The 15,918-nt window shown below is 41.5% G+C and overlaps 1 protein-coding gene across 1 annotated transcript in view; it reads right to left on the bottom strand.

Annotated features, from left to right (window-relative positions):
• The window catches only part of VWA3B (von Willebrand factor A domain containing 3B), a 2,054,405-nt gene that overhangs the window by 1,007,486 nt on the left and 1,031,001 nt on the right, over positions 1-15,918 (bottom strand). Inside the window, exon 14 of the mRNA XM_044071813.1 lies at positions 299-429. Coding sequence (XP_043927748.1) covers positions 299-429 — 131 coding nt within the window. The remainder of the gene's footprint in view (positions 1-298; positions 430-15,918) is intronic.

Raw genomic sequence — 15,918 nt, 5'->3', positions numbered from 1 at the left:
CTACCATACATTATTTTGTTATTTTACGCATGTTTACTAATCCTGTATATGCTGCAGTTTTTCTCCCTTGGCCTCTGCTGAAAATGGATTACACTTAGCCAGATTTTCCCAGTTAAATTGAAAAAAAAAAAAAATAACAAAAATATAAATGCTGCTGATCTATAACATCTGCATTATTTGTAACTGTTTTCACACATATCAAAATAAAGAAGTAAATGTGGAAAAAATGGATTCATATGAATTTAGGCAGTGAAATATGTTTTATATACTCTAGTAGGAAGTAAATATGCTGACATACCTTTTTTTCAGATTATGTTCTCCATTATAATACCAGTCAAGCATTAAACATTCTGCATGAAGCTTTTGTGCTTTCTTCATGTCTTCTTTCCCTTGTTCAGTTTCTTGTTTTAAAAGATAGATATCTTCACTCTAATGGATTTGGCAAGGAAGACAATTGTAAATGCACTAAGACTTCTAACGAAGTTATTCAATGCTGAAAATAAGCAAGACTGTTTCATTTTCATTTCTTCTCATGAAAATTACATTAAATCTAGTATGTCTGCAACTTAAGCACACCAGTTTGAGTGATGAGGAATACACCTAAGTAGTCAGTCTGACGAGCTCTACTAAATGATGCTCAGTTTTCTGTTCTCTGAAGCATGCAGATGTCATTCTGCACTATGTATACCCCTTAGACAAAAAATTTAATATTTTGCCTCTTTATCAAGAATATTCAATTCTTTCAGTCAAATAAACACATAGTACAAAATAAACCATGAATCACAATTTAAATAAGGATAATTCTAAGCCATGTTCTGAGCAAACTATAAATTAAGCTACTGCAGTATAATTGCCAGTTATGTGATGTGTGTGTGTGTGTGTGTGTGTGTGTGTGTGTGTGTGTGTGTGTGTGTGTGTGTATGTGTGTGTGTGTGTGTGTGTGTATGTGTGTGTGTGTGTGTGTGTGTGTGTGTGTGTGTGTGTGTGTGTGTGTGTGTGTGTGTGCGTGTGCGCGTTCGTTCGAGCTTGCACCTGGGTAGGCCTACCATCAGCTCTGTAGTGTGCAGGACAAAACTACATGTACTCATGTCCATCTCCATGGCATAAAGAGATAAATCCCTATAACTCAGATGGACTGAGTTGAAGTACCTGCTCTGGGACTTTAGAAAACAGGTGGAGGACAGGAGAAGGGAAAGTGAGAAGCTGATACTATCTCGTCCATTCTTAATGGATGAAGGGAACAGTTTTGATCTTCTATGCTTGTCACTTAACTTGTTTAACAACAAAGAAAAAATGACAGTAAAAGAAATGAAAGCAATCTGAAAGTGATACTTGTAAAAAAAAATCAGGATTTTCTAATTTCTTGCATCTGTCTTGGTTTCACTAAATGCAAGGGATTTTAGATGGGAAAGTCTATTTCTTTATACCTATTAATGCAACAAAAGATATCCTAGGATGCTAATGGTACCAGCAACAATAGTATTGTGGTGTAAGCAAACTTACTCTAGTAGATGTTTGAAAAGATCACTGAAGCAATAGCATAAAGCTATAAACTATGTATTCTGCCAAGGAATGGCTGTCCAGACAGTACACAAAAGCTTTTAGGCCAATCCCTTATGCATCCATATGCCTGTTGAAGTAGGAGAGCATGCTGGTAGGGAAGGGAAGACAAGGGCTCCAAAATTCAGAGTTTTCTTGCCTCTAAAAAAAGGAGGGTATTTACAAAAAATAAGACAAGTCCAAGTTTCTCATCCTATGTTATTGTAGAAAAAAGGGGAAGGGAACCCCACTCCAGCCAAGGGAAAGTCACTTAGGGAAAAATATAAAAAACATAAAAAAGAAAAGGGGATGGAGGGAGAATGTTAGTACTGCAACAGAGCACTATTTGACCATCTACCATTATGGTACGTTTTCTTACACAGCTTTTGCATGTTCATTTGATCACTGTTGCAATAGCATAAATCTATATGGGATGACTGCCAAATCTTAAACAGATACAGTGCGGGATGCAGAACTAGAGCCCAGACCAGAAGAACCTGGAGGACAGATCTAGCAAATCCTGTTACGGCTCTGGAAAAGGAATCAATCTTGTAGAGTTTAGTGAAAGTATGCACTGATGGCCAAGTTGCCACCTGTAGAATGGCTCTAGAGTCCACCCTTTTCCGAAAAGCCAAAGAAGCAGCCATGGCTCTAATGCAGTGTGCACCAACATTTTGGGGGGTGGGAGGGCTTTTTCCATGGTGGAACAGTAGAGTAGAATAGCCTGTGATACCCATCTAGATATTGTCTTTTTGAAACTGGTTGCCTTTTTTTTCTTACCTTTATAGGAAAGAAAGTGCAGGTCCGCCAGTCTGAAATCTTTTGTCCTTTCCAAACAGTATCTGAGCTGTCTGTGGACATTCAGGGAATGAAGAATACTTTCTCTTCTGTTTTTAGGCTGGGGAAAGAAAAAAGGCAGGTGAATAGACTGGTTCAAAGTCAACTCAGAAACCACTTTAGGCATAAATGATGGATTAGTTCTAAGAGTTACTCTGTTGCTATGAAAAAAAAAAACAGGGTCAACAAACATTAGGGCTTGTAACTCAAGACACTTTTCTAGCTAAGGTCAGAACAATAAGCAAAGCTATCTTCCAGGTAAGGAACTTTAGGGAAGTACTAAATGAAGGTTCAAATGTAGGTAAAATTAATTTTGCCAAAACAAAATTCAGATCACATGATGGAACCACTTGTCTACTAGGTTGTGTACTATATAACACCCCTTTCAAGAATTACTACATGGAAAGTGGATGAAAGTGATGGATCTAATGGCAGACAAGCTGAAATATCCAAGTGGAGTACTTCGACAGGAGTAAGACATGCAGAACTGAGCAATTCATATAAGCACTGGAGAACTAGTGGTGACCCTTCCAGGGATGAATCCTGGTCTCTGCTTCAGCATCAATTAAAAAATTATTTTCCATTTACATAGCTAAGTATGATAGGTTTTCTAGACTCCTTAAGTACTTCTTGCAGGTCTGTAATGAGATGCCTAAACGGGATCAAATATCTTTCATTTAAACAGTCAGGTTCAGAATGCTGTGGTAGATGACAGATACCTTGTCCTAAGTAGGTCCATTATGTGAAGAGGCTTTTGGTAAATGCCCATGACCATGTTCATGAGAAGGGAGAAGTGATGTTGTCTGGGCCAAAAGGTAGTTAGCAGGAGAATCCTGGTTGAGTCCTTATTTTTCTTTAGTAGGAATCTAGTAATCAGAAGAAAGGAGCATACTGGAACATTCCCATCCATGGGAAACAGAAGAAGGTATCTGTTTTCCAGGCCTGTTTGCAAGGAGTTCTGGCACAGAAATTCTGCAACTTTCTGTTGTTAATGGAGGCAAACAGATCTACATGAGGAGTTCACTAGAGGTGAAAACTCATGTAGAAGACCTCTGGGTGTAACATCCATTCATGAGAGTCTGTTCTGGATCTATTCAGGGTATCTACTACTGTGTTTTGCACTGATGGAATGTAAGCTGCCTGAAGGGAAAGACTATGTCGAGATGCCACTTCCTAGGCAATCATACCTTGTCTGTATAAGTGGTAATATGTAGTTTCCCCTTGTCTGTTTATGTACCACACCACTGTGGTGTTGTCTGTAACAACCAAGAGAGGTCCTGGATTCCACAGGTGATTCAAGGCTTTAGTGCCTTTATCAAAGTCATCATTTTTTGAGGTTGATGTGTCTATTCCTGAAATGAGGATCATAAATCCACCGCACTTATTACTTTAGACATACAGTGTCTGATGCATCTGTTGTTACAGCCTGACTTACATGGAAAAGGAAAGATGAAGACTATATTTAGCTGAATTTGATTTGCACACCATAGGAGTTCCCTCTTGACAATGCATAGGACTGGCATGGAAAAGTACAAAGGGTGCTGATGATGAGTTGAAACTGACTTGAGGAATCACTGAATCTTCTTCATATGTAGCCTGACTAAGGGAAGCATTATTATGGTTGAAGCCATATTGCCTAAATTGCTGAGAAACTCCCCTGCTGAGGAAATGGATGTGTAGGCCATGGCATACAAAATGTTGGTGGTAAAATAAAAAAAAATGTGGAGAGAGAAAGGCCATCATTGGAGAAGTGTCCAAAAGGCATCCAGGAAATGTTAACCTGTGAAAGTGAATTAGAAATGATTTCTCCAAATATAGTCTGAAATGTGTTTTTTGAAAGAGGTTTACAGCAAAGAAAGGGATGTCTGAGAGTCTTGAGCTGAATCTAATAAGATGAGGTTGTGATGATGTGAGGTACTGCCAGCTATGCCGGGAGAAGTATGGCAGTGGATGTGTAACATATGCCAGCACAGCTAGCTGGAGTTTTGTAAAAAATTATATGTCATTTGTATATCAAACTGATTTGTACAGCTGCTTGCGTTGAAAATGTATTTGTAAAGTTGCTTGTGTTAAAAAAATGTACTAACAGTGGGTCCTGTTGGACAGAAAAAGAAATGCATCGGTATGTCAGACTGTATTGTAACTGTGGAAATTAATATACTGTAACAGAGGATACTGGAAGAGAAGAGGTTAATCTCAGTCCAGCTAACTTTGAAAAATAGTTTCAAATTACATTACCTGGTAGGCCATATAGATTGTATTTTACAGTTTTGATTGCAGCCAATGATGAAATGTCTATGAAAACAAGGACTAGGAATCATTGTTGTATTGTCCATAGCACTGAACTAATTGCAGCCCTGGAAGGGTGGAAGTGTTGAAATTGTTTTATGGCCTCCAGATCTTATAACACATCTTAGCAAAGCTCTATCTGTGTGTATGATAATACATATGTGTGAGATTCTGGTTCAGTTTCTAGTAATGGGGGTAGCATGGGAACCAGAAGTCATCTAGTCAGATGTATGTGATGTCATTCTGTAATCCAGGACTGAAATGATATTTTAATACTAGATGAGAATGAAGTGTCAGGCCAGTCTGTTTTTAAAACTTGAGGTTCCTTCACCCACTACATCTTGCCTTGCTTTAGTAAGTAACCAGGGAATAGTAATTGTCTAGATCAGTCACGAAAATATAGTGAGATTAGTTAAGTACTGTTTTTCTGTACCTGGGGAATTTTTTCATCTCTGCTATTTTAATATTTCCTGTGACTGAAACTCTGGTGTTTATTTTAAATAGATATTCAGTATTTTCATGTTCTTTTATTATTTATTAATAAATATATTTATTCTTTTCATTGTGGTTTGTCCTTTAGAGAATATTTTAACCTTTGAGAGTACTTATATTTATTTGGTGACACTGTGGCTGCTCCTGAACACCTGACTGTGTGGTCAACATTACCATTTCTATTAGTATTACTTTCATTCAGTATAACTGGGTGCCCTTGTAACAGCCTTAGACTAGCTGGCTTTGGAATGTCTGGTGGTAGTAACTACCTTATAGTCTGTGCAGAAGGAGGCATAGTTAGTAAATCTGTGCCAGCCTTTCTCAGGTGTGTGTTTGTGTGTGTAAGCAAATCTCAAAGAGTGTGTGTGTGTGTGTGTGTGTGTGTGTGTGTGTGTGTGTGTGTGTGTGTGTGTGTGTGTGTGTGTGTGTGTGTGTGTGTGTGTGTGTGTCAGCTGCTTGGAGCAGGGACACAGAGCAATGGTCTCAGACAGAGAGAGTGGTGGAGGACTTGGCTTGGACACTCGGCTGTGGACACAACTCTACAGCTGTGCCAGTGGGGAGTCTTACTGGGGGCCTAGAGAGAAGAGAGAGAGAGAGGGAAATCCAGCCCGCAGACAGTATGTATTCCTTGTGTGCTCTTAAGGGAAAGTGTGCGTGATGCAGAGAGCTGCATCTGGAAATAGTGTGTGTATCCACTTTTGTTCCAACTAAATGTCCTTCTCCAGTGTCAGTAGTGAGGATTCAGGCTCCTTGATTACTGGCCCAGAGGAGGAACGTCACATATTGGTGAGCAGTGGTGGGAATGTTAATTTCAACTTCTGTAGCCAGTTGTCACTGAAGGTGTATGTACTCTTAGCAGCCACAAGGTAAACATACAGAGTTTCATTTTCAAAACACTTTTATTTATTTTTGTTAGCTTACTTTAGTCAGGAAGAGCAGGCAAAGATGTCAGCAGAGGATTATGGCAAGCTGACAAAGAGCCAGTTGGCAAAGGTGTGTGAAGCCAAAGGACTGGTGCAAGCCTACCTGACTAAAGAGGAAATGATTTCAAGTATAGTCACAGCTCAGACCAGCAACCAAGAGGATAACCAGTCTGGTGATGGAAATTTGCAGCCCTCAGAAACAGGACAGTTCACCTTTTCCTCAGAGGACATAAAAGTCCGTCTGGAGTTAAAGAGATTTGTACTGGAGGCCAAAAGTTTGGAATTAGAATAAGCAGAGAGACTTCAGCATTTGGAAGTGGAAGAAAAGGAAAAAACAGATGGAATTAGAGTCAGCAAAGAGACTGTAGCATTTGGAGGCCGAAGAAAATGAGAAATAGCACCAACATGAGAGGGAGATGCTGACTCTTCATCAGGGTCATGGTGGTAATGGGGAAGAGATTAACCGAACCCCAGAAGCATTAACGGTCAGTAAACTTCTTCCACAGTTTACAGAGGGTGATAATTTTGTTAGCTTCATTCATAAATTTGAAATATGTAAACAGTATAATGCTGACCAAGGGCTCTGGGTGCAGTTCCTGACCCTCTTACTCCATGATAAAGCTGTAACTGCTGTTTCTAAATTGTCTGATACTGATTGTTTAAACTATGATAAAGTAAAGCAGTGTTTACTCCAATGTTTTAAGTTTAAGTTAACATCTGAAGCTTATAGAAAAAAAAGTTTTGTCAGCATAGACGCAAGGCAGATGGAAGTGTGTGTGATTATATTGCAGAATTAATCCCTTATTTTCATAGGTGGTTGAGTGGGTGTCAGGTCACCATTTTGAAGGGCTGGCAGACCTTTTGGTGAGGGAGCAAGCCTTTAGCACTTTGCCTGAGGACACAAGAATATGGTTGCTAGACCAGGATTATAACTCTGCAGATGAGCTAGGGAGAAAAGGGGATATCTACTTAGCAAGCAGGGCATCAATGCATAACAAGGGGATACTCAGTGCTGCAAATGCATATAAGGGAACACATGGTGGTCAGCCTAAACCACCTCAACAGAGTCCACCAGTAACAGGGGAAGCCACTATCTCAGGTACATGGCCAGGATCAAGGGTTATATGTTTTAAATGTAACCAATGGGCCCATGTAGCATACGGATGTCCATGGAAGAAAGGGGGTGAATAAAAGGTGGGGGAACCAGCAGGTGGGAATAACAGTTGGTCAGTGGTAAGTTGTCTGGAGACAAAAGGGGCACCAAACTATTACTATAGTTTATATCCTGTCTTAATAAATAGAAAACAGGCCACTGCTAAGAAAGACACAGCCGCTGACATAACAATTGTGAAGCCTGCTGTGGGTAAAGAGGAGCAGTACTTGCTTGGGCAGTCCACTGCAGTCAGAGATTTAGGAGGGACCTTATTCCAAATGCCTTTGCCCAGGGTTCACCTTGACTGGGAGGGTGGTAAAGTAAGCAAGCAAGTAGGTGTGTTTGAGGATATCCCTGCAGATGTGTTGATAGGAAATTATTTTGATAATGCAGTATCTTGTATGGATGCAGTTACACATAGTCAGACTTGGAGACAGGCATGTGGGTCTGCTAGCATGGGGGAGACCCAGACAAACCCCACACCTGAAGCCACAGTTGGTGAGGTGGCTATTTCAGGGAGGGATGTACCCTATAGCAGTGAGTCTGAAGGTGAGCCACAGCTGCTGGTAGGTACTGATGTTCCCTTGGACAGAATGACTGCAAGGGTAGAGGTGAATGGTAGTACCCAGGCTGACAGTGAGGCACCGCTGTCAGAGGATATCACACTTCCTGTGGAAGTGGATCTGGGAAAGGTCACAAAGATATTGTTGAGATAGGTTCAGATCTCAGACCCTACACTAACAGACTTGAGGGAGGTAGTTAAGGAAGCACCTGATTCTCAAGGAAAAGGGGAATCTATATACTTGGACAAAGGGTTACTGTATTGAGAATGGACCCCTGAGGGAGGGCTACAGGGTGAGGAAATACAGCAGTTGGTAGGGCCCAGGGGCTGCCGTCTGGCGCTTCTAGCCATAGCCCATGACATTCCATTTGCAGGTCATATGGGCATAAAGCATACGAAGAGATGTATTATGTAGAACTTTTACTAGCCTGAGGTTGCAGAGGATGTAACAGGGTACTGCAGCACCTGTGAGCAGTGCCAAAACGTAGGCAAGGCAGGAGAGAAGGTCAAGCCTCTTTTGATGCCTTTGCCTGTGACTCAAGAGCTGTTTCAGAGGGGAGATATGGATATTGTGGGGCCTCTGAATACCCCAATTTCCACAGGGAAGGAACATATCGTAGTGGTAGTAGATTACGCCACTAGATACCCTGAGGCGGTGGCTATGTCCTCCATTAAGGCAGAGAATGTGGCAAATGCTTTGTTAGAGATTTTCAGCAGGATAGGTTGCCCTAGAGAAATACTGACTGACAAACATGCCAATTTCATGTCAGACCTGCTGGCTTGTCTGTGGGAGCGCTGCAGGTTGAAGCACCTAAAGACCACTCCTACCACCCTCAGACTAATGGTCTTGTGGAGAGATTCAGCTCTACAATAAAGCCATGCTACGAGCATTTGCAGACCAGTTTCAGAGAGAGCGGGACAAATATTTGTCTCATCTGCTGTTTACATGCAGAGAGATACCCTAGGAATCTACGGGTTTTTCACCCTTTGAGTTGCTGTATGGGCATAGGGTGAGGGGGGCCTTTAGATTTGATTCATGATGAGCGGGAGGATGAGTGTGAATCCCACAAGGAGTCTTTTGTGGCATCTGTCCTAAACTCCAGGACAAGGTTTAGGGAGCTTATAGGCTTGGCCCAGGAGAACCGGGCAGGAGCCCAACATCAGAAAAAGGTCTGGTATGACAGGAATGCTTGAGCCTAAGAGTATACTGTGGGACAGCAGGTTATGGTTCTAATTCCTGTCAAACCCAATAAGCTGCAGGCAGCTATGGAGGGACCCTTCAAAGTGGTAAGGAAGGTCAGTGATGTTAACTACATGGTACAACTGCTTGGAAGGAGGCAGGGCCACAAACAGTACCATGTTAACAAGATGAAGCCATATTATGATAGGGAGGCCCTTGCGCTATTTGCAGTAGGAGGCAGGAGGAGTCTGAGGGGGATCTATGGCTACATCGAGCCAGCCAGCAAAATGCCAAGTTACTAAGGTGGAGCCTAGGGTTGCAGGCATATGACATGACAGTGCAGCTCTGTAGTGGGGTCAGCAATGAAAATGCAGGTGGGTTCTCAAGAGAGGGCATGGGTTAAGGTATTGACAGACAGGCCCATTCCTCTCAAGCAGCATTTCTCAAAGGTCACTTGAGAAACTAGCTTGAGTCTTTAATGGGGGAAGAGACGTAACAATGTGAGGTATTGCCAGCTATGCCAGGAGAAGTAGGGCAGTGGACATTTAACATATGCCAGTTATAGCTAGCTGGAGTTTTGTAAAGAATTAGATGTCAATTGTATATCAAACTGATTTGTACAGGTGCTTGTGTTGAAAATGTATTTGTAAAGTTACTTGTAGGGTCATAGGAAGTTACTAGGCTATTGGCCCTGAGCCCCTTACAAGCCTAGCCAAGAATTTAGCCCATGTTCCAACAAGTCACCATCTTATGCCACTGTCCAGCACAGACACAGGTGGAATCCCAGAGGTGTATTTTCTGTTCCCCATCCAGTTATCCAGGTTGCACTTAAAAAGGGTTAATGAGGTACTCTGCTTTAGGTGGAGATGGAGTCTATTCCACAAAAGGGGGAGTCTCTAGTACACAAATCTGCCCCACCAACTAGTCCTATTGATGTCACAGACCACATTGCAGTCGCGTCTGCGGGTTACTGGAGTGGAGCTTGACTTGCAGATATGCAGCAGTCCCATCAGGGCAGGGTAAGAGTTTGCTTTGTATGGTAGACAGACGTCAACCTCTGAGGAGTTTGTAGGAGACCGAGTAGAGGGACAGGGCTTTTAGCCTATCTGTGTAGGGTAGATGCTTGAGGCCCTGGATTCTCTGGGTGAGGAATCTCTGCAGTCTCTCCAGCTGCTGCATGTGCTTTGTGACGTACATGTTGAAAGGGGCATTGTATTCAATAATCGGTCTTATAAGGAAAGAATACAGGGATGTTATTACCACCTTGTCCCTGGATGAGATACCCTTACTAATGAGGTGGGCCATGTAGAAAGCTTTAAGTACAACAGAGGCAATATGGTGGTCAAAAGTCAGTTTGCTATCAACTTGGGTTCCGAAGTCCCTCACGACTGACTGTGAACTTAGTGCCTTGTTAACAATGTGATAATTTGTGGGGACGTCATTCTCCCCAAAAGGGATGGTGATGCATTTTTTGGCATTCAGTTTAAGGCCATGTTTCTGGCACCAGTCAGTTGTTTGGATGAGACCCTCTTGGAGGATGTCCACATCACTAGCTTGCAGTCATCTGCAAAAATGGTCAGTCATAGCCCACTAGATTTGGCCTGCACCTCTGAGAATTATATCCCAAACAGCAGAGGCCCCAAGACCAAGCCCTGGGGTACACTGCTTGTTGCGGGTCGACTACTTGAGGTGGCTTCCCCTATTTTGACTAGGTGGGTTCTATCAGTGAGCCAGTTTGCTACCCATCTGGTAAAATATGGATTGGTGCCTAGTTGAGAGAGTTTTCTATTATACCTGAGTGGGGAATAGTACTGAAGGCCTTGGCCAGGTCAAGGTAGGTGGTGTGCACCATCTTCCCCTCATCTATGGCCTTGGTGACTGTCTCAAATAAGTCGACCAAATTAAACAGGCATGACCTCCCCTTGACAAAACCAAACTGTGTGGGATCAAGTGTCTAGATGCTGCCAATGTCCTTGTTTATGAGATCCATGATAATCCACTCCATGGCCTTGCAGATCAGGCTAGTTAGGCTGACGGGACTATAATTTCCTGGATTGGTGGACACTCCACCTTTGTGCAAAGGGATGACAGTACCTGTCCTCCACTCAGATGGGATGAAGCCAGTACTCAGGCTTTGGTTGAATAGGGTGCCCAATGGTGCTACAAGTTCCTGCTGGAGTTCATGTAAGATGCAGTCTGGGATGTTAAAAAATGTACCAAAATTGGATCCTGCTGGACAGAAAAAGAAATGCACCTGTATGTCAGACTGTATTGTAACTGTGGAAATTAATATGTTGTAAGAGAGTATACTGAAAGAGAATAGGTTAATCTCAGTCCAGCTAACTCTGAAAAATAGTTTCAAATTAAATCACCTGGTAGGCCATAAACATTGTATCTTACAGTTCTGATTGCAGCCATAGACAGAATGTCTGTGAAAACAAGGACTAGTAATCCTTGTTGTATTGTCTATATCAGTGAACTAATTGCTATCCCTGAATAGTGGAAGTGTTGAGATTTTATGGCTTCCAGGTGGTATAACTTCTGGTTCAGTTTCCAGTAATGGGAGTGGTATGGGAGCTAGAAGTCAGATGGCCAGATGCATGTGATGTAATTCTGTAATCCATCCAGGACTGAAATGATGCTTTAATTCTAGATGAGACTGAAGTCTCAGGGCAGACTGTTTTTGTAACTTGACAAAGAAGGATCCCTCACCCACTTCATCATGCCTTGCTTTAGTAAGTAACCAGGGTATAGTAATTCTCCAGATCAGTCAGGAGGATATGCGGTGGTGGTGCTGCGGTAGAATTGTCGCCTCACAGTAAGACATTGTCCCGTTTGATTCTCATTGTCTTCTGTGTGGAGACATGCGTGAATAGGTGTACCTTCGTTGAAGGTTGTGCGTCTGGGCCGGCAACTCGGCACGTAAAAATCTACTGCCAATCATTAGCGGACCGGAGTTCCACTGTGGCGACCCCTAACCAGGAAAAGCCAAAAGACACAACAAGTTAAGTACTGTTTTTCTGTATCTGCAAAAATGTATTCATCTGTGTTATTTTAATATTTCCTTTGATTGAAACTCTGGTGTTTACTGTAAATAGATAATTAGTATTTTCATGTTCTTTTATTATTTATTATTAAATACATTTAAACTTTTCATTGTGGCTGGTCCTTTAGAGAATATTTTAACCTTTGAGAGTACTTTATTTGGTGACACTATGGCTGCTCCTGAAAGCCTGGCTGTTTAGGCAACATTACCATTTGTATTAGTATTAATTTCATTCAGTATAATTGGGTAACCTTGTAAGAGGCTTAGAGCTGGTTTTGGAGTGTGTGATGGCAGTAACTACCTTACAGTCTGGGCAGAAGGGGGCATAGCTACTAAATCTGTGCCAGCCTTTCCCAGGTGTGCATGTGTGTGTGTGTGTGTGTGTGTGTGTGTGTGTGTGTGTGTGTGTGTGTGTGTGTGTGTGTGTGTGTGTCTGAAAATGAAATCTCAGAGTGTGTGTGCCATCTGGTTGGAGCAGGGACACAGATTACTGATTTCACAGAAAAGAGTGGTGGCAACTTGGCTTGGACACTCAGCTGAGGACCCAGTTCTACAGCTGTGCCAATGCAGGGTCTTACTGGGGGCCTGCAGAGAGACACAGAGAGAGAGAGGGAGTGACAGAAATCCCGCTGCCAGACTGAGTGTGTTCCCTGTATGCTCTTAAGGAAAATTGTGCTTGATGCAGAGAGCTGCATCTGGAAATACTGTGTGTATCTACTTTTGTTCCAAGTGAATGTCCCTCTCTAGTGTCAGTGGTGAGGATGCAGGCTTCTTGATTAGTGTCCCAGAGGAGAGACATCACAGAGGCAATCATCCAGATAGAGATAAATATGGATTCTCTTAAGTCTGCAGAAGGCAGCTACTGGAGCTGGGCATTGTGTAAATATTCTTGGAGCAGTGGACAGTGCAAAAGGTAAGGATGTAAATTGAAAATATAACCCATATACAAAAATATCTTAAACAATACCTGAAATCTTTGTGAACTAGAGTATGATCGGGTGCATCTTTTAAACCTAGGAGCACCTAGAATGACAGGGATGGAGGAAAAATAAAAAGAGACTGCAGCATTGAAGAAGAGTAAAGGCAGACTGTAGAGTTAACATTTTAAACATTATGATTTTTAGGAAGGAATTGGGAACTGAAAACTGCATTACTGGTCTCCATAAGTCTTTTTTGTGATATAATTTCTTAAAGAATCAGAGGAAACAAGTGTGCATGTGTGTGTGTGTGTGTGTGTGTGTGTGTGTGTGTGTGTGTGTGTGTGTGTGTGTGTGTGTGTCTGCATTTTGTATAGAGTGGAATCTCACATTCATGGACTCCCACTGCCATTTGTAGCCCCACTGGATTAATACTAGGGACAAGCATCAGTTATTATTTGTTTCCAAAAACATAGGGAAAGCAGGTTGGCTGCTGTTTTGAGAGGATGTCCAAGTTGTGGAGGGGAGGGCGGGGGAGAAGTGATTTAACAGCCATGCACACTCTTTTTTGACTGGGAAGACTCCTGGGAGCCAATTTCCTTTTTCTTGCAGTCCCCTTGCTGCTTCTATTTATACTGTTGCTTTTATGACTTTTGTTGCCTTGGTTTAAAAGGTTTTTTGAAGATGGTTGCATGACCAGAGGTATATTTTCTGCTATACTTTGGGACTGGTGATAGAAAAAAGTTGTTTAACTCTCTGCATTAAATTGCCCCTTTATTCAAGACACTTTAATACCTAAGTACATCCTTCCCTAAGGAGGCAATGAAGTTCTGAGATTTAACATCCATAGCGAGACACTGTAACCTAAGCCAGGCATATCTATAGACTACAGATTCTGTGGCTGCAGCTCTGGAAATTGCATCAACTACATCACAGGAACACTTTAGGATATGTTTTGTGACCTGAAATGCAGAGGAAAGCATATCAGACAGGGAAATATTTGGAATCTGTTGCAGGCAGGTTAGAAATAATTTGCTGGATGACTGCAAACGTAACAAGAAGGAATTAGGCCATGTGGACATGGCAAATTCTAGCTCTGAAGGCCAGTAATGAGGAAGTATAGGCATTCCTGACATACATATCAAATTAACTGTTATTCTTTTCACTGGAAATGAGTTGGAACAAGCTAATGACATTGAAGCTCCATTCCTATCCTAAAAAATGACAGCAATATCTGCCAGAGGATTTCTGATGATATATTTGTGGGACTCAGGCACCTTATATAGCCTGTCAGGCTCCTTTGGTGCAGGCAGTTGAGCATTAGGAAATGAACATGCAGAGCTAAAAGTATCTTCCAAATCCTCCAGAACTGATGGTTCTCAGAAATGTCATAATACCTCTTCCGAGTTTTTAAAGTCTCTTTTCTCTTCCTTTGAAACAGATACTTCATTTTAGAAATAGTATTTATAATGAAATCTCCACAACTGGAGAAGGAGAAAAGATATTTTCATCAGATTCTGATTCGCAATGTACTGGACAGGCACACAGCAATGCATGGAACACCTTTATACTTTGACATGTTAGAAACAGATGTACATGCTGTTATGCCTGTTGAGTACTCGCCTTTGTTAGATTTATCTGTGATTCAGGCTACTAAAAAAGGTCATCTTATTTTACAGCAATTTATTAAAGAACATGATGGCAAAATCAGTATTTTGTATTTTAAACAGTTTGGATCAAAATGTTTAGGGCACTTTGGTCTTTCAAAATTGCTGGAAGTGGCAAGGTTGAAATTTTGGCATCCACAGTAAGAAAAGTATTATGAACATGTAGTGGAGGAATGTTTGGTTTTCCTACAAACCAATGCTACACAACCAAAAGCCACAGCTGCACACATTTCCACTTGCAGATGGTCTCTGGGAAGTCATAAAAATTGGCTATATTGGCCCTTTACCAAAGGTGAAGATGGGGTTTAGATATGCATTAGTAGCTATATTCACATTTTCATTTTTGGAAATAAGTCATTCCTTTGAATAATTGCTCTGCCAAGACTGTTGCAGAAGCATTATGGAGATCAGTCTTTTCTCACTAGCATTGTCCTTCTTTGATTGAGTTGAACAATGATCCACATTTTGTGGGTCAGGTTTTCCAGGCCTTGTGCTCACTGTTGTGGATACAGCAGCAGTTCCATGTGCCATATCACTCATAGTCAGCAAGCATTATGGAACAAATGATTCATACCCCCAAAAAGAGAAAGAAAACCCCCTAAGCTTATTTTAAAAAGAGGAAAATGCTGGACTACAAATTTACCTTCTATTTTGATGGGAATATGAGCTACCCATCTACTTCTACTGGGATTTATCTTTATGAACTAATTACTGGTTGCTCTATGCCACTGTGGCTTCTTTTTGAACTCCTACTTCTGAAGCATATGCAGGCAGTAATTATGAAGGACCAAATGTTAACAAATTTACAGGAGCAAATTAAAAGTTATGTTGTTACCGTAACTAGGCATCTGTGTTGTCCATTTTCATTTTTCCTTAATGTATGGGTTTGGTTCAATCCTTGGATCGGATTTGGTCACTTATTTCAGAGTTCGGATCCAGCTCTTGGGATTCTCCCTGTACCCATAATGCTCTGCTGTATTCCCAAAGTCTCAGATCTCATGTGCATGTTTCCCGAACAGACACAGGATAGCTCTCGAGCAATTTTTGAATTTCCTGTGAGTGGTATGAAAACTTTTTCTTATTAACCTTTTTCTCTCAAACTTTATTTCTACCCACTTTTTTCAAGTTTCTCGCTGGTGTTAGATGTTTTGCCTTCCTTCCTACTATTTAATAGTACTCTGAAATACCATTGTTAGTCTTCCCTTTTTAATCTTCTTATAAAGGTATTTTCTTCTTACCACTGTTGATCGCTTGATCTTTCTTTTATCAAAAGAAAAAAAAAAACAAAGTCTTACTGGTTTTCCTTGCTGTTG

The sequence above is a fragment of the Protopterus annectens genome, chromosome 5.part0 (genome assembly GCF_019279795.1).
Source record: "Protopterus annectens isolate FY-2018-M chromosome 5.part0, PAN1.0, whole genome shotgun sequence".
In the NCBI taxonomy this organism is placed as follows: Eukaryota; Metazoa; Chordata; order Ceratodontiformes; family Protopteridae; genus Protopterus; species Protopterus annectens.
Note: the sequence above shows the minus strand (reverse complement) of the source record. Positions and strands in the feature narration are given on the sequence as shown.